We start from the raw sequence: 17911 nt of genomic DNA, 5'->3' as shown, positions 1-17911 counted from the left end.
GCACTGCTGGTTAGAGAGGAGATTAACGCAATAGAAAGGAAGGACATTAGCCTGGAGGATGTGGAATCGATATGGGTAGAGCTGCATAACACTAAGGGGCAGAAAACCCTGGTGGGAGTTGTGTACAGGCCACCTAACAGTAGTAGTGAGGTTGGGGATGGCATTAAACAGGAAATTAGAAATGTGTGCAATAAAGGAACAGTAGTTATAATGGGTGACTTCAATCTACATATAGATTGGGTGAACCAAATTGGTAAGGGTGCTGAGGAAGAGGATTTCTTGGAATGTATGCAGGATGGTTTTCTGAACCAACATGTCAAGGAACCAACTAGAGAGCAGGCCACTCTAGATTGGGTATTGAGCAATGAGGAAGGGTTAGTTAGCAATCTTGTCGTGCGAGGCCCCTTGGGTAAGAGTGACCATAATATGGTGGAATCCTTCATTAAGATGGAGAGTGATATAGTTAATTCAGAAACAAAGGTTCTGAAATTAAAGAAGGGTAACTTTGAAGGTATGAGACGTGAATTAGCTAAGATAGACTGGCAAATGATACTTAAAGGGTTGACAGTGGATATGCAATGGCAAGCACTTAAAGATCGCATGGATGAACTACAACAATTGTTCATCCCAGTTTGGCAAAAGAATAAACTAGGGAAGGTAGTGCACCTGTGGCTGACAAGGGAAATTAAGGATAGTATCAAGTCCAAAGAAGAAACATATAAATTAGCAAAAAAAAGCAGCACACCTGAGGACTGGGAGAAATTCAGAGACCAGCAGAGGAGGACAAAGGGCTTAATTAGGAAAGGGAAAAAAGATTGAGAGAAAGCTGGCAGGGAACATAAAAACTGACTGTAAAAGCTTTTATGGATACGTGAAAAGAAAAAGATTGGTCAAGACGAATGTAGGTCCTTTACAGTCAGAAACCAGTGAATTGATCATGGGGAACAAAGACATGGCGGACCAATTGAATAACTACTTTGGTTCTGTCTTCACTAAGGAGGACATAAATAATCTTCCGGAAATAGTAAGGGACCGAGGGTCTAGTGAGATGGAGGAACTGAGGGAAATACATGTTAGTAGGGAAGTGGTGTCAGGTAAATTGAAGGGATTAAAGGCAGATAAATCCCCAGGGCCAGATGGTCTGCATCCCAGAGTGCTTAAGGAAGTAGCCCAAGAAATAGTGGATGCATTAGTGATAATTTTTCAAAACTCCTTAGATTCTGGATTAGTTCCTGAGGATTGGAGGGTGGCTAATGTAACCCCACTTTTTAAAAAAGGAGGGAGAGAGAGACCGGGGAATTATAGACCGGTTAGTCTGACATTGGTGGCGGGGAAAATGCTAGAGTCGGTTATCAAAGATGTGATAACAGCACATTTGGAAAGAGGTGAAATCATCGAACAAAATCAGCATGGATTCGTGAAAGGAAAATCATGTCTGACGAATCTTATAGAATTTTTTGAAGATGTAACTAGTAGAGTGGATAAGGGAGAGCCAGTGGATGTGGTATATTTAGATTTTCAAAAGGCTTTTGACAAGGTCCCACACAGGAGATTAGTGTGCAAACTTAAAGCACATGGTATTGGGGGTATGGTATTGATGTGGATAGAGAATAGGTTGGCAGACAGGAAGCAAAGAGTGGGAGTAAACGGGACCTTTTCAGAATGGCAGGCAGTGACTAGTGGGGTACCGCAAGGCTCAGTGCTGGGACCCCAGTTATTTACAATATATATTAATGATTTAGACGAGGGAATTAAATGCAGCATCTCCAAGTTTATGGATGACACGAAGCTGGGCGGCGGTGTTAGCTGTGAGGAGGATGCTAAGAGGATACAGGGTGACTTGGATAGGTTAGTGAGTGGGCAAATTCATGGCAGATGCAATTTAATGTGGATAAATTTGAGGTTATCCACTTTGGTTGCAAGAATAGGAAAACAGATTCTTATCTGAACGGTGGCCGATTAGGAAAAGGGGAGGTGCAACGAGACCTGGGTGTCATTGTACACCAGTCATTGAAGGTGGGCATGCAGGTACAGTAGGTAGTGAAAAAGGCAAATGGTATGTTGGCATTCATAGCAAAAGGATTTGAGTACAGGAGCAGGGAGGTTCTACTGCAGTTGTACAAGGCCTTGGTGAGACCGCACCTAGAATATTGTGTGCAGTTTTGGTCCCCTAATCTGAGGAAAAACATTCTTGCCATAGAGGGAGTACAGAGAAGGTTCACCAGATTGATTCCTGGGATGGCAGGACTTTCATATGAAGAAAGACTGGATCGACTAGGCTTATACTCACTGGAATTTAGAAGATTGAGGGGGAATCTTATTGAAATGTATAAAATTCTAAAGGGATTGGACAGGCTAGATGCAGGAAGATTGTTTCCAATGTTGGAGAAGTCCAGAACAAGGGGTCACAGTTTAAGGATAAAGGGGAAGCCTTTTAGGACCGAGATGAGGAAAAACTTCTTCGCACAGAGAGTGGTGAATCTGTGGAATTCTCTGCCACAGGAAACAGTTGAGGCCAGTTCATTGGCTATATTTAAGAGGAAGTTAGATATGGCCCTTGTGGCTAAAGGGATCGGGGGTATGGAGAGAAAGTAGGTACAGGGTTCTGAGTTGGATGATCAGCCATGATCATACTGAATGGCGGTGCAGACTTGAAGGGCCGAATGGCCTACTCCTGCACCTATTTTCTATGTTTCTATCTCTGTGTATAGCGGCAATCATCTTCCTGTCAATCCTGACCAGATCCCCCCTGCTGAAAAGCATCCCCAAGCACGATGTTACCTCCACCATACTTTACAGTAGGGATGGTGTTACCTGGCTGATGTGCGGTGTTAGATTTCTGCCACACACAATGCTCAGCATGAGGCCAAAACGTTTCACACTAGGCTCATCCGACCACAAGACCTTCTTCCACATCGTTACAGTATCTTCTAAGTGATGTTTTGCAAAATCTTTACAGGCAAGAATATGCTATTTTTAAGCCTGGGGTCCTTGCCACTCTTCCATAAAGACCCTTTTTTTGCAAGGCCTTGGAGATTGTGGAGCCATGAACTTCATCTCCAGTTACAGCCACTGGCTTCTGGCATCACAGTCGGCTCTCCTACGAGTACCACTCTTCTCTGGTGACCAAGTTTAGTGGGGAAGCCTGCACTTGGCAGAGTGGCTCTGGTTTCAGATTTTTTCCACCTCTTCACAATGGACTGCTTTGAGCTGAGGGATGTTCAGTGTCTCTGAGATGGCCTTGTACCCTTCCTCAGATTTGTGCTTCACTATTACCATTTCCCTGACTTGTCTTGAATGTTCACTTTGGTTTGGTTTGTTGAAAGTCTACCATACTGTTGGACCTATTTATTCTTATGAATTTATTGAAAACAGGTGATCCTTCAATTTTCTGCATCAACAAATGGGGTGGGTTTGTAAGGTAATACAGTCTATTACAACCAAAGAAAGTTAGTGTAGTAATTACAAAGGGGATGGATACTTCTTCAGTCTCTTAAATTTTGCTTTTAATTTTAGTAAATTGTTGACAGGTTTTGGAATTTTTCTTTTGATTTAACATGATGCACAATGATTTGTAGATTAGCTCAAAAATCCTACAATATATTTTAAATGTCGAAAACAAGATATTAAAATGTGGAAATAGTTGTGGTTGCTGAATACTTTTTCAAGGCACTGTACCCCAGTTAAAGGCTGATTTAAAACTGTTGGTATTTCTTTCCTTTTAGAGCCAAGTGGTATTTTGTGTACGCCTTTGCCGTCCTCCCCCACCCAGTCGCCTGGTGCTTTGCCTCTGTTCAGCCCTTGGTGGAGAGAAAGGTGCCATTTTAGGAAAGTAATACATTTCCACTTGCTTTCCAGGTAAATTGTGCTGCTGTCTTGCTGGATATTATTTCTGGCCATTTGGGAAGATAATTCAAAAGGTAGGAGCAGTTACTTATGGTGAACAGTCTGACCTGTTTTCAAGTCGCGTAATCCATAAGACCTGAATGCTTACAGGTCGAATGTGAACCAGGACGAAGTGAGGTGATTTTTGATTAAAATATTGTACAATGCATTTGGTTAGTTTACATTGTATTGATTGTACTGAGTATTGTGTAGTCACATTACAGCAAAGTTCGTACAGTAAATGCAGGCATTTACAGGGGAAAAAGAAATAAAATAGAATTTTATTTAAAAAACTATGCATAAACAAAGACTGATGAACAACCAATGTACAAAAGAAGGTGAACTGTAGAAACAAATTTAAAAAACTGAGAACATGAGTTGTAGAGGGTCCTTGAAAATGAGTCTGTATGTTGTAGTAAGAATTCAGAGCAGTGAAGGTTGACATTATCCACGCCAGTTCAGGAGCCTGCTGGTTAGTAACTGTTCCTGAACCTGGTGGTGTGGGACCTGAGGTTTCCGTTCCACATGCCTGATGGTGGGAGTGAGGAGGTAGCGTGGCCTGGATGGTGGGGTATTTGGTAAAAGATGCGCTCCGTGTAAATATACTCAGTGGTGGGGAGGGACAGGACAATAGAGAGAGTGCAGAAGAGATGGAGGCTGTAGTTATCAGGAGAGATGGGATAGTCAGGGTTTATTCTCAGTGTCTCTGCTGATACTATTAATGGTGGGGAGGGATGTGTATTCCTGTGCACTCAAATATAATTGGTATATTTTCGAAGTGGTTTCTGAGCTCCTTTTGTTTCCTTTTCAAAGCCATTCGTGAATCGGAGGAAAAGCAGTGTGCGATTTAATGGCCAGAGCACTCCTGAGGCAACTGCAGTGGAGACAACATCACTGCTCGGTGCCGTGGAAAGGACTCCTTCAGAGGCTCCGACAGTGGGAACAAAATACTGGGTAGATTGCCGTTAGCCTGCTTTTCTTACTCTTGTGAACCTTTTTACTATGGACAGTAACTTGGTTCTTGGATATGGATAAAAGTTTACACTGAAGTTCTACACTCTATTAGTTACACCTGTACACCAGCTTGTTACCGCAAATATTAAATCAGCCAATAATATTTGCAGCAACCCAGTGCATAAAAGCATGCAGACATGGTCAAGAGATTCAGTTGTTATTCAGGCCAAACATCAGAATGGGGAAGAAGTGTGATCTAAGTGACTTTGACCATGGAACGATTGTTGGTGCCAGACGTTCCTCAGAAACTGCTGATCTCCTGGGATTTTCACACACAACATTCAATAGAGTGGTGCAATAAACAAAATGAAACACCTGGTGAGTGGCAGTTCTGTGGGTGAAAGTGCCCGATAATGAGAGTAACGCAAGTGACCACACGTTACAACAGTGGTGTGCAGAAGAGCCCAACACATCGAACCTTGAAGCTGATGGGCTTCAGCAGCAGAAGACCACGAATATACGCTCAGTGGCCACTTTATTAGGTACAGGAGGTTCCTAATAAAGTGGCCGCTGAATGTATATTTCCTATTTAACATGTTAATGTGTGTAACTCCGTATGAACTTGTTTTTAATGCATGGAGTCAGGAGAAGATGTTGGATGTTTATGCAGCTTGAATGTTGTTTGACTGGACGGTAGAATGTCCAAGATAAGAGTTGAGCTGAGCTGCTGGGAAGGGGCACCGTTAGGGAACATTGTCAAGTGGTGCATCTCTCCAAAATGGAAGGTCTGTTCCCTTGTGAACATTTCAACCTGCTTTATTTATTCATCATGGAACTGACCCTCCAAGCTGCACCGCCCAGCAGCCTACCAATTTAACCCCAGTCGAGCCACAGGACAATTTACAATGACCAATTAACCTACTAACCAGAACGTCTTTGGACTGTGGGAGCAAACCCTGTCACAAGGAGGATGTACAGAGACGTCAGAGTTCAACACCAAGCTCTGCCCCGAGTGGTAATAGTGTTGTGCTAACTGCTTTGCTTCTGTTCGTTCCAATGATATGACACGTTCCTCCTTGCTCCTCTCGGATTAAAACAGTTGTTTAAATCTCTGCAGCTGTTTTCAGAATGTGTGTACAGCTATGCCGTGCTTTAACTTGCTTCTTTTTAAGCATGGACGTACAGTTTGGTAGTTGATGTTGCATTTGAGTCTTTGTTCTTAAGCCCATTGTGCCTGCTGGGGTGTAGGCTGCCAACGGTAGCTAGCTAGAGCCCTCTGCCCTGGGCCAGTCATTCAGGCATTCCCAGGAGCAGCTCATCTTCTTGGTCTTCTGGAGCTTCTGTTGGTGTTGCTGTAGCACTGGGTTTTTACGGAATGCGGTTGCTAGCCCCGTGCCCAACCCTCCTCATTTTGCAGCTGGGCTTGGAACTGTCCATAGCAGAGTTTAAATTCCATTACTTGACAAACTAATTTCTTTGTCTTGATTCACTTACAGCACCGTCCTAGCACCTACGTGTGGCTTCTCCTGGGGTATCCACTGCTCACACTTGCCCACGGCCTGGCTTCCTTCATTGCCTGGATTTTGGTTGTCACCATCCCAATAGCCAAGCTAAACGGCAGAGCCATTACTGTCATCTTGCTAATACCCCCCGAGCAGCTTCAGATCAGAACTTCCAAGAGGGTAAGAATCTTGTTGGCAGTGCACAGTATCTCCTTGTCACCAGGAAATTTACATGCTGCGTCATTTAACAACTAGAACTTAAGGCAAAAGAAGGAGCTTTAAGGAACATCCTAATGTGGAAAAGCTTCGTATTTAAATAAAAGTCTGCAGGTGCTGGAAATATGAAATGACATCCTGATGGAAACATGCAGCAAATGTAGAGAAAGCCAGTTACAGTCTCAAGTCCATGACCTTTTATCAGAAGCAGGAAATGAGCAGTTGTGGAGAACTAAAGGGGGGGATTATGCAGATAGTGGCGTGAAGGTTCTGGGGGAGGGTTGGGTTGGGATTGAATGTGAATAAGGCTGTGGTGGGATGAGCCCTGGAACTGAGATGCATGTTGTGCTGCGAGGGCAGGGCAGAGCTCCATCCCGTGGTTTCGGGAGAAGATGCTGAGAGAAGGGATTGTTGTTTATGGAGATGGGAGAGTGAACCAGAATGTTGTGGAGGGGGTTGGTGGGCAGTCCCTTTGGGGATGATAAAATAGCCTATTTGAAGACGGAAAGAGTTCACGCAGAGTCTGAGCTTTACCTTCAGAACAGACTTTCTCTTTTTTACAAGCTGACATCAACAGGGGAGTTGGTTTTCCTGGAATGAATGCTCTCTGATCCAAAGTGTGCATTATTCTGTTTTCCCCTGTATCTCTACTCCACCTTTGGCACCGGAATGTGTGGTGACACTTACAGGCTGTCCCTATCACACCGTTAATACAAACGACACACTTCACCGTATATTTCAATGTACATGTGTTAAGTAAATGAATCTGAAGCTATTCCACAAGTGCTGTGTGTACAAAGAGCCCCTTGCAATGTCAGGCTGTGTACCTGTGTGTTCCATAGGCAGTCACTGTGTGCCGTGTGAGACTGGTTTTACCCTCATGTACAAAGGCAAGCTTCCATCCTGGAGTTTATGGGGTGGTTGTTGGCCGGTAACCAGACGTGGATTTCTCTTGGCTCACTTTAGCCTGCAGTTTGTGGTTCATCCATGTACAGACTTCCTCTCCCTGGTGCAGAGTCCCCCCCATCTCTGTGTTACAGAAGCACACCCCTGTTCTCTGCTGCAGTGCTACAGAGTCCAATCACTCCTCCCTACTGCACTGATCATGGCATTTCTTTCAAAATGGCAGAGATTGCAGATGGAAATCTGAACATCAAATGGGCAGATCAAAGCTCTAACTAGGAGAAGCAATGTGGGTCATAACTATGCCTGTCTGTTAGTGGGATATGTGAAAATGTCCTTATTTCATTCGTTCTTTCTTGCAATATTTCCCTTCAATATTTGATGACTCTTGGGCACAGCTTACTGCTTTCGCACACAATGTGGACATTTCACCACCTTTAGCTGCCAGTTTCCAGCCTGCGCTTGCAACCTTTACTCTAATTCTTTGTGTTCTTAACTGCAGAAGTTCCCAACCTGGGATCCACAGACCCCTCAACTGAGGTAGGGGTCCATGACGTAACGAAGGTTGGGAGCCCTTGTCCTAAAGTCTCTCTCTCTAGGTCAGTGACCAACATCACTCAAAGCCCTTTGACTCCACAGCTGCATTGACTGTGACTCCCATCCTTCGTCCAGTACGGAATCCATTCCATCTTATCTGTTCTGATGACATTTTCTGGTCAGTGCTCCTGTGACGTCTTCCATTTCCTTTAACCATGGCTACGTCACCTCTGCCCTCACCCCACACTATAATATCGAATTTCCCTTGCCCCCTTCTTTACCCTTTCCACTGTGCAAGTGAAGCAGTGACGTTTGAATTTCTAATTTCGTGTGTGTTGACTTTGCTATTTGTGATTTCACTAAGTAAAAGAAGTTTCGGTGATTACATTGCAGAACTCATTGCTGTTTGAATTAGCCATGGTGACATGAAGCGTCTGGTCGCCTGTCAGTTTTGATTACCTTTCCCACTCCTGCAATGATCTGCCTTTTACCTCTTGTACCATTCAATTGAATCCAACAGCTTCTCATGTCATGCTAGGCACTGTCTCAGTTTCCCAATCTTAGTTCCTGCTGCCCTGACCTGAATGTTAACTTTGCTTCTCTCTGCATTTGCTGCCTCATCTCCAGCATTTTCTGTTTTATATTGAGAGTTTTCCTCTGTCTTTGTGCCAATGTCCAACTCAAAAAAATAAGTGACCCTGCAGACTGTAACATCAAAACAGCGAGCTGTTGGTCTCCCCTCTTGCTGTGGCAGGACCGTTACCTCTCTCCCCCCCCCCCCCCCCCCCGTGATGTCAGAGTGTTAGGATGGATGGTAGTTTTTGATCATGCTCTCTTGGAGGCTTGTTATTGTGTGGTGGGGGGGGGGGGGGCTGATGCTTTTGCTGATGTTTGTGTGTGGGAGGAGGGGTAAGATTTTTCTGTCTGTAATTCCTTGTGTGGGTTTTTCCTTTGTGGTTGTCTGTGACAAGTAAGAATTTCAGGTTGTACATTGTATACGTTCTCTGATATTGTGTTGAACCGTTGAACCTCTACTTAGGTGACTGATTTGGCAGTAGATGTGGTGTTTGCACTGAGGCAAATTAAATCATTGCTTTTAGATGTCAGCAGAAAGTTTGCTCATAATTGTATATGTGGTATCCAGTATCAGCTGAAGTAATGACCCATCTGCTCCTGAATTTACAGATTAATATGGTTGTTTCTGTAGAGTTGGCCAGTCTGTTTCTGGTTGTCTGTTCAGCCTAATTAAGAGCAGGTAGCAAACAGCATCTTGTTAGATCTGTGCATTATTTTGAAAGTTTGACTTTTAAGTTTGTTTAAATTAGCTCATCTACCTTACCTGATCTGTCTCACTGGAGCTTTATTGAAGTTACAGAGATTTCCAATGGCTCTGTGCCAATTTAGCAAAAAGCAATTTACTCAGATCTGTCTAATGGTCCCTCGATTAGCTTCATTGAAAGTTGTATTTTCCATTAGTGTCTTTAATACAACAAAATGCTTCAGGGTGCATAATGGAACTACTTTAAAATATTTTGACAAGGGAGCCATAGCAGATACTGAGTTAAGTTAGGCAGTGGAAGATTTTAAGGAGAATTAGGCAGCAGGGTTAGTTAGATTTCAGAATTTGGAGTCCTCACATGAGTGATGAGTTGAGTGATGCCAAGATTAAAATAGATTTTGTTACACTGGGAGGCTGGAGAAGGAGGGAGAGATTCTTTGATGGTTTGGAAATTGATTTTTAAAATGAAAGCTTCAACACTCATGATCCCTTCTGACTGTTGGAACAACTGGTTCTGGTCTCTGATATTATCACCAAACCCGGACTAATCCAGGATCCTTTTGGCTACAGTTGGTCCAAAATCAAATGGCAGCTATTAGTGCAACAAAGTCCCTGGTTGCTGGTCCCTGCTGACTTTATGTAAGAGCAATTTGCCTGGTACTGCTTCGTTATCCTCTCCCTATAGTCGTGTAAATTCTTTGCTTTCAGATATTCATCTGGCTCCTTGTTCTATACTGGCACTGAATCTGCCTATACAGTGTACTGTAGACCCTGTCACTGGCTGGGGAGCTGAGGTGAGGCAGGGCTGGGATTTTTTTTCCAGTGTTGTTTATGGTTCTTTTACTAATCGCAATCCTTTAATGACCCCTAGTTCTGGATTCCCCTGCCGGTGGGAGAAATCCTATTCTGTTGCCTATGTTTTACCTAACACTTGTGCTGGATTCCTTGAGGTGATCTTGCCGGTTGAGTCAGGGGTAAGGAAAGCAAATGTAGTGCTAGTGTTCATTTTGAGAGGACGGGTGTGATGCCGAAACTTTGGCCAAACCGCACTTGGACTATTGTGAGCAATTTCGGGCCCCTTATCTAGAAAGGCATTTGCTGATGTTGGAGAGGGTTCAGAGGAGGTTCATGCAAATGATCCTGAAAAGGAGAGGGTTGATACATGAGGAGAGTTTGACGGCTCTGGTTCTGCACTCACTGGAGTTTAGAGGAATGGAGGCGGGATTTCATTGAAACCTACGGAATGTTGACGTGCCTAGATAGAGGGAACATGAAGAGGATGTTAGGACCAGAGGGCACAGCCTCAGAATATGAGGACATCCCTTTAAAACAGAGGTGAGGAGGAATTTCTTTAGCCAGAGGGTGATGAATCTGTGGATTTCTTTGCCACAGATAGTTGTGGAGACCAAGTCATTGGGTATATTTAAAATGGAGGTTGATGTGTTCGTGATTCGTCAGGGCGTCAAAGGTTACAGGGAGAAGGCAGGAGAATGTGGTTCAGAGGGATAATAAATCATGATGGAATATCAGAGCAGACTCAATGGGCCAAATGGCCTAATTCTGCTCCTAGTCTTGTGGCCCTATGGCTTTAACACATAACAAGAGGTACAGCCCAGTGTGGCTGATACAATAGATATTTGTGTTGAAAGGTCCATCTGAACTGATTTTCTGTTGTCCCACTCCCTACCCTCAGACTGATGTCCCACCGGATGGAGAAGTGATCCTTTGTTGTTACAGCGCTATGAATCTTTACTATTACAAGTATACCGTGGTTGGCATGAATGTGTTTGCTGTGAGTATCCTTTCATTCATTAAGGTCAGAAGAGTACCATTGCTGAATACTTTGAAGTAGAATTTCTTTCTTTCTTTCTTTTTAAATATTTTTATTAATTTTTGAACAAACATAAGAAGAAAAACAGCAAATACAGGGAGCTTGAGAGTACATAATTAATAAGGCTGGAATGCAAATACAAACAGTTAATGACACAGATATAATAACCTCCCAAACTCATACTGTATTTACAAAAATAAACCACCCCCCTCAAAAAAATAACAGCTAACCTAACCGACTTGAGCTATTGTATCATATCAGGTATGCACAGTAGTGTCAATAACGCCACACCTCTATCCAAATAACTAAAGGTGATCAGAAAAAGGTTCGGGAAAGGTCAGTTTAACTCATATGAAAATGTTGGATAAGTGGTCTCCAGATTTCTTCAAATTTGACTGAAGGGTCAAAAATGACACTTCTGATTTTTTCTAAACTCAAACAAGATATAGTTTGGGAAAACCATTGGGGGATTAGTGTCTTTCCAGTTCAGTAGAATAGATCTTCAAGCCATTAGTGTGACAAATGCAATCATCCACTGAGCTGAGGGGATAAACAACTGTATCCACCATTGGTAAGCCAAAAATTGCAGTAATAGGATGAGGTCGCAAACTAATACTCAAAACTGTTGAAATGATACCAAAAATATATTTCCAGTGTTTTTGCAAGCAAGGACAAGACCAAAACATGTGGGTCAAAGAGGCTACTTCAGAATGGCATCTGTCACAGATTGGATTAACGTGGGAATAAAATCGAGCAGGTTTGTCCTTAGACATATGGGCCCTATGTACCACCTTGAATTGAATTGCACATTTGGCACAAATAGAAGAGGAGTTAACTAACTGTAAAATTTTCTCCCATTTCTCTGTAGATAAGGGACATTGAAGTTCTTTTTCACATTCATTCTTAATTTTATCTGACATCCCTGGCTGTATTTTCATGATCATATTATAAATGACGGCTATTAAGCCCTTCTGATAGGGATTTAAACCTAAAATTTTTTCCGTAATGTCAATTGGGCATGAATTCGGAAAGGACTGTAACATATTATTCAAAGAATTTCTAATTTGTAAATATCTATAAAAATGGGCTCTAGGCAGATTATATTTATTAGGCAACTGTTCAAAGGACATGAAACAATTATCTAAAAATAAGTCACAAAAACATGTTATACCCCTCATTTTCCATAGCACAAAGGCTTGATCCATAACAGAGGGCTGGAAAAGGAAGTTAGATATAATAAGGCTTGATAAGATGAACTTATTCAAACCAAAAAATTTATAGAATTCAAACCATATTCATAATGTATATTTAACTATAGGGTTAGTCATTTGTTTATTCAGTTTGGAGAGGACAAAAGGGAAGCAAAGATCCAGTAGAATTTGAATTACTTTGAGCTGAATGCTAATTGTGCACATTTAGAGTCCCCAAATTATCCCACTCCGTTGCTTAGTGTTGGCCAGTAAGCCGGTCAGCACAGTTGATCGGTTCAGTAAAATTCATCGACCTCCACCCTGGGGAGGTAATCATCAAACTTGTTCAAACTATGTGCTGCACTAACTTTTTTAGTGAAAAATATTATCTGCACAAGTAGAAATAATCGTCTTCATTAATTTTTTTTTTACTGAGATGAATACTCTGTGTTCAAATAAGTAAAACCCCAAATGGTTTTAATAAAACTTGAAGCCTAGCAGTAGTTTTGGAAAGCTTATGAGGTGAGTTTTGAGAAATCTGTTGCCTTTTTACTGCTAAGGAATGCCACTGGCCACAGTGGCCAGCTGTTGTTGGGGAGTGGCTCTCTGTCAATGTTCAGAACTTTTCCTCTATCGGAAGCAGATTTAAGTCTGTCTCTGCTCCACCACAATATGATTCATCACTTTTTATTCTTCATTCTATTAATAATGCAGTAAATTGTACAAGCATGCTGCACGGTCAAGTCTTGCAGCTTACAGCTTGCACTGTTTGTGTAGTCTAGGTCTTACAGTTTAAACTATACACAGCTTGAAAAGGCTCAACTAATTTCCATTCAGCTCCTGAGTCTCTTTTGGGGCTTGTACCATGGTCAGTGGTTAATATCTATAGATGACTGTTTTGTTTTTCTCAGACTTTCTTGTTGCCTAGAAATGCCACCAGCACCACTCTGCTCGAATTTTAGAATCAGTTCTTAGAAGCAAATTTCAATCTGCCTCCACGCCACTGAAATGTGGATTCTTGAATTTGAGAGACTTTGCCCTGTTTATTTATCTGGTTATTTCTTTAACTGGTTCTTCAGATCTGCTTCCTTTAGTAGTAGTTGCTCTGGTTTTGGGGTATGCTGACACAGAGAATCACTATGCCAGTTCACCGGTCAAGTTTGCTCTATCGATCCTGGCAATAATTCCCCTGTCCTACTACATTGGGATGGCCATCGCCAGGTAAGCACAACTTTGTTTTACTTTTGGTATCTCCTCCGAGGAACAGGCCACGTGGGCAAAACTGTCCCATTCTGTTTCATATTACCCCTCTTGCAGCCAGTTTCCCCCCAACCTTCCCCAACCCCTCTCCTACATCATCCCTGGTATTCCCTCTTTATCTGCACGTTCTTCCGCATAAATCAGGAAGATTGGGTGACTCACGGAGTGGCTGCTGTTCTTTATGGGAGAGCTGTCATAGACATGTTTGAATTAACGTACAAATAATGTAAATTGGTTATTTGGTTTTGGAATATTAAGTATTCAGAGAGTGACTATTAGATTCAAACGTCACAAAGCAGGCACGGCAGTGATTGTACTGTTAGGAGTTTGATCAGGTTTGGTATGACAGGAAGGACAGTAAATTCTGCGGCTGTACAGAGGAGAGCAGTTGGACTGGCTGCATCACAGCCTGGTATGGAGGGTGCAAAGTGCAGCATTGATGGAGGCTCTAGGCTTAGCCAGCTCCAGCACAGACTCTGGTCTTCTCACTGTCCAGGGCGTTGTCCGAAGGTGGTGCCTCAGGAAGGAGCATCCATCTTGAAGGCTGCTCACCATCCAGAGCAAACCCCCTGATCACCCATGTTATAGGAACAACAACTTTCCCTCACTGAACGGTCCATGAAAACTACCTCAGTATTCCGCTTTTGCATTACTTGTTTATTTCATTTTAATGGTAACCCACAGTATTTTTATCTTGCTTTGTACTGTTGCCACAAAATAACAAGTGCCATGAGGTACATCAGTGATAATAATTCTGAAACCCGCTGAGCAGATGGTGCAGATTTCTAAGCTGTCCGTCTACTACCTTCCCCAACGTCTTCAAAAGCATTTTTTCCTTGGGTAACTTGCGTCTCATCCTTGGACTGTCTGCAGAATGAGTGTGGGAAAGAACGTGCTGGGGTAGGATGGAAAACCACAATGGATAAGATGAACTCCTCTCCGGTTTCTTGCCACAGTGGAAGTCATTCAGAATAATAAACGTGAACAGCTAGAAACACTCAGCAGGTCAGGCAGCTGAGGAACAGATTCAGATTCAACACCTGTTGTTAGAACTGAGCAACAGAACACCTGTTGTTTTCCAGTAGCCGACAAGGTAAAGAGGAAGTTCAAAGTAAGTTTTTTTTAAAAATCAGAGTACATGTATGTCACCATATACAATCCTGAGATTAATCTTCTTGTGGGCATACTCAATAAATCTTTAGAATAATAACTAAAACAGAAGATGCAGCCAACCGTTAGTGTAGGAGGGTCACAGAGGCACAAGTCAGGGTGGTGTGGTGGCCGACCGTCGGCTTTGGATCAGTGCTGGGCCTGCCCAGTGATCGACCTGTCTCAGTTTGGTTTATCCAGTGTAGAGGAGACCACAGTAGGACCACGGAATGGGTTACACTAGATTGAAAGAAATGCAGATGAATCAGTACCACATCTGAAAGGTCTGTCTGTGTTCCTGGATGTTGGGAAGGGAAGGGAGGGAGTTAAAGGTTGGGTGTTGTATCTCCTCTGGTTGCATGGGAAAGTACTGTACGACGAAGAGTGGCAGGCAGGGGAGCAATGCTGCTAGGTAGTGGAATGTGGCTCAGAGTAATGTACGTCTCAGTGTATGGGACTGGGACAAGAAGCTGGAAATGATTTGGCCCCCTTCTGTCTGTGTTCAATAATCTCTAATAAAGCCTGACATTTGAAAGGGTGCAGTCAGGTGACTGGCTCTTCAGTTACTTTCCCATGATTACATCCGGTGTACCTGGAGATCTTGGTATTGTTGGTAAAATCTCCAATGCTTGTTTCCAGTTACAAAGTATATATTTTTTAAAAACCCTCGATTTATACCCCCACTGCCAATCGAAGAACTGAAGGGAGCATTCCTTGGGAATCCTGTAGCAATGTTGTCAGCAATGAGAAGATGCATTGGGAAGACTGGATTGATCACTTTTCGAACATAATGGAAACTCTGTGAGAAGTCCAGCAGGAAGTCAGAACACACTGTGTAACTTTACAGTCTTTAATTCACATTGCTTCACCTGTCCTGATTCTGTCAGAGAAAACTCAACCATCACGTCCTCTTCCATGATATTTGCTCCACAATTAAAGTGAAACTACCTTACTCCTTACTACCATGGAAATATTTGTAAATGGATCTAATTTCCAGTGACGTCAGAGGCTGGTTTTTCCCCCAAAGGTTTTCTCCTTGCTATCGCTTCCCAGTGGGCTAGTTTGGGAATTGCCCAAAGAAATCTCAACACCCCTATTTCAACCGGTTTAAGATCTTGTGACTTGTTCTCTGGCCGTCCTGGCATCTTCTAGAATCTACTCTAGGCCATGGAGGAGATTGTATTGATCTATTTCTTTTAGAACAATAACCCACCCCCCCCCCCCTTGGCACTATGTATTGATCTGTTGTCTATGCATGTGTATTGTTCTCTGTGTCTCTCTCCCCAATGTGAAGACACCAGTTAAAACCACCTCCCGCGCACGAGCCTTTCTGTGCTCAGATACAACAAATTGGTGATGAGTACAAACCGGAATATCAGAAAATACCACGAAATGCACCGACAGTTATGGGACGCAACAGAGAGAGTTAAACTGTACGAGAAAGCTGAACGTCCCGTGAGTAACCGTGAGAGACGTGCTGAAGTTAAAGTGAAAATAATGAGGCAATGGCTTCATTTCGGGAAGTTGACGAATTTGATAACACTACTGAAGATTGGAAGGGTATTGTATATCGAGAGTTTGAGCTGTATTGTCATGCAGGCAATGTGGAGCCCCTACACTACTTAGCTTAATGAGCCCAAGGACGTACAATCTCTCACAACCTAGTAAACCCTGCAAAGCCAGCAAGCAAGATGTTTAACAAAATTGTTACAATTTTTAAAAATCTACTTTTTATTATTTATTCATTTACGGGATGTGGGTGTCGCCAGTTAAGCCAGCATTTATTGCCCATCCCTAGTTGCCCTTGAGAAGGTGGTGAATAGCTGCCTTCTTGAACCACAGTAGTGCCTGAGATGTAGGTTCACCCACAGTGCTGTTAGGGAGGGAATTCCATGATCTTGACCCAGCAGCAATGAAGGAACAGTGATATGTTTCCAAGTCAGGATGGAGAGTGACTTGGAGGCAGATTTCCAAGTGGTGGTGATCCCAGGTATCTGCTGTTCTCGCCCTTCTAGGTGGTAATGGTTGTGGGTCTGGAAGGTGTTGCCTTAGGAACTTTGGTGTGTTGTTGCATTGCATCTTGTAAATCTTACACACTGCTGAGACTGTGCATCGATGGTGGAGGGATTGGATGCTTGTAGAAGGGGTACCAATCAAGTGAGCTGCCTTGTACTGGATGGTGTTAAGCTTCTTGAGTGTTGATGGTCAAAATGACAATAAAAGTGACTTGACTTGATGGAGCTGCACTCAACCAGGCGAGTGGCGAGTATTCCATTACACTCCTGATCTGAGCCTTGTAGATGGTGGACAGGCTTTGGGGAGTCAGGAGGTGGGTTACACGCTGCAGGATTCCTAGCCTTTGACTGCTCTTTTTATACCTCTAGACCAGTTCAGTAGCCTGTCAATGGTAGCCCCCAGGATGTTGATAGTAGAGGATTCAGTGATGGTGATGCCACTGAATGTTGAGGGACAATCGTTAGAGCCTCTCTTGTTGGAGATGGTCATTGCCTAGCTCGAATGTTACCTGTCACTTGTCAGCCCAAAACCCAGATATTGTCCAGGCCCTGCTGTGTTTGGATATGAACTGCTTCACTGTCTGAGGAGTCACAAATGGTGCAGAACATCGTGCATCCCCACGGAAAGAAGGTCATGGATGAAGCAGCTGAAGATGGTTAGGACACTTCCCTGAGGAACTCCTGCAGTGATGTCCTGAGGACTTGAGCCCTAAACCACTGGTAATAGCTGAGAGATTTAGATTTTACAAAAGGAACCAGTCAAAAGATTTTTTGAATACTTCTGAATACATTGCAGAACTACACAGACTTTCCCGTACTGTGACTTTAGAGATGGACTTTCTGATGATGGGACAGGCTTGTATCTGGCATGCGTAGTCAAAGCACTCACAAGAGGCTACTGTCCAAAAGAGATCTAACCTTAGGACAGGCATTGACATTGCAATATTGTTAGAGACTGCAGCAAAGGATGCAGCAGAACTATGGAAAGGGAGTTTAGATTGTGAAATGCACAAAACGTCCCTGAATGGTGTGAAAAGCCAAAAATGTTATTGATGTGGCAAATCCTCCCAGGATGCAAGTGACTGTTGGTTCAGAGAAAGGGTCTGCAGAAAGGGTCACAGACAAGGTCACAGAGAGAGTGAGCAAGGCAGACAAAAAGCACAACTGAGTGAAAAAGTCTCAAACACAAA

The 17911-nt window shown here is 43.1% G+C and overlaps 1 protein-coding gene across 5 annotated transcripts in view; it reads left to right on the top strand.

The window, feature by feature from the left end:
* cax1 (cation/H+ exchanger protein 1) overlaps positions 1 to 17911 on the top strand; it is a 64387-nt gene that overhangs the window by 27579 nt on the left and 18897 nt on the right. For all 5 annotated transcript variants that reach the window (XR_012101469.1, XM_073066825.1, XM_073066824.1 and 2 more), the window contains 5 exons: positions 3859 to 3920; positions 4699 to 4839; positions 6336 to 6521; positions 10970 to 11072; positions 13377 to 13518. Coding sequence is in view for 4 of the 5 variants with exons in the window: in XM_073066825.1 (XP_072922926.1) it covers positions 3859 to 3920; positions 4699 to 4839; positions 6336 to 6521; positions 10970 to 11072; positions 13377 to 13518 (634 nt within the window). In the remaining variant the exon portion in view is untranslated. The remainder of the gene's footprint in view (positions 1 to 3858; positions 3921 to 4698; positions 4840 to 6335; positions 6522 to 10969; positions 11073 to 13376; positions 13519 to 17911) is intronic.

Source organism: Hemitrygon akajei, chromosome 14, assembly GCF_048418815.1.
Source record: "Hemitrygon akajei chromosome 14, sHemAka1.3, whole genome shotgun sequence".
NCBI classification, from domain to species: Eukaryota; Metazoa; Chordata; class Chondrichthyes; order Myliobatiformes; family Dasyatidae; genus Hemitrygon; species Hemitrygon akajei.
The sequence above is the reverse complement of the archived record's forward strand: the minus strand, read 5'-3'. Positions and strand labels throughout refer to the sequence as shown.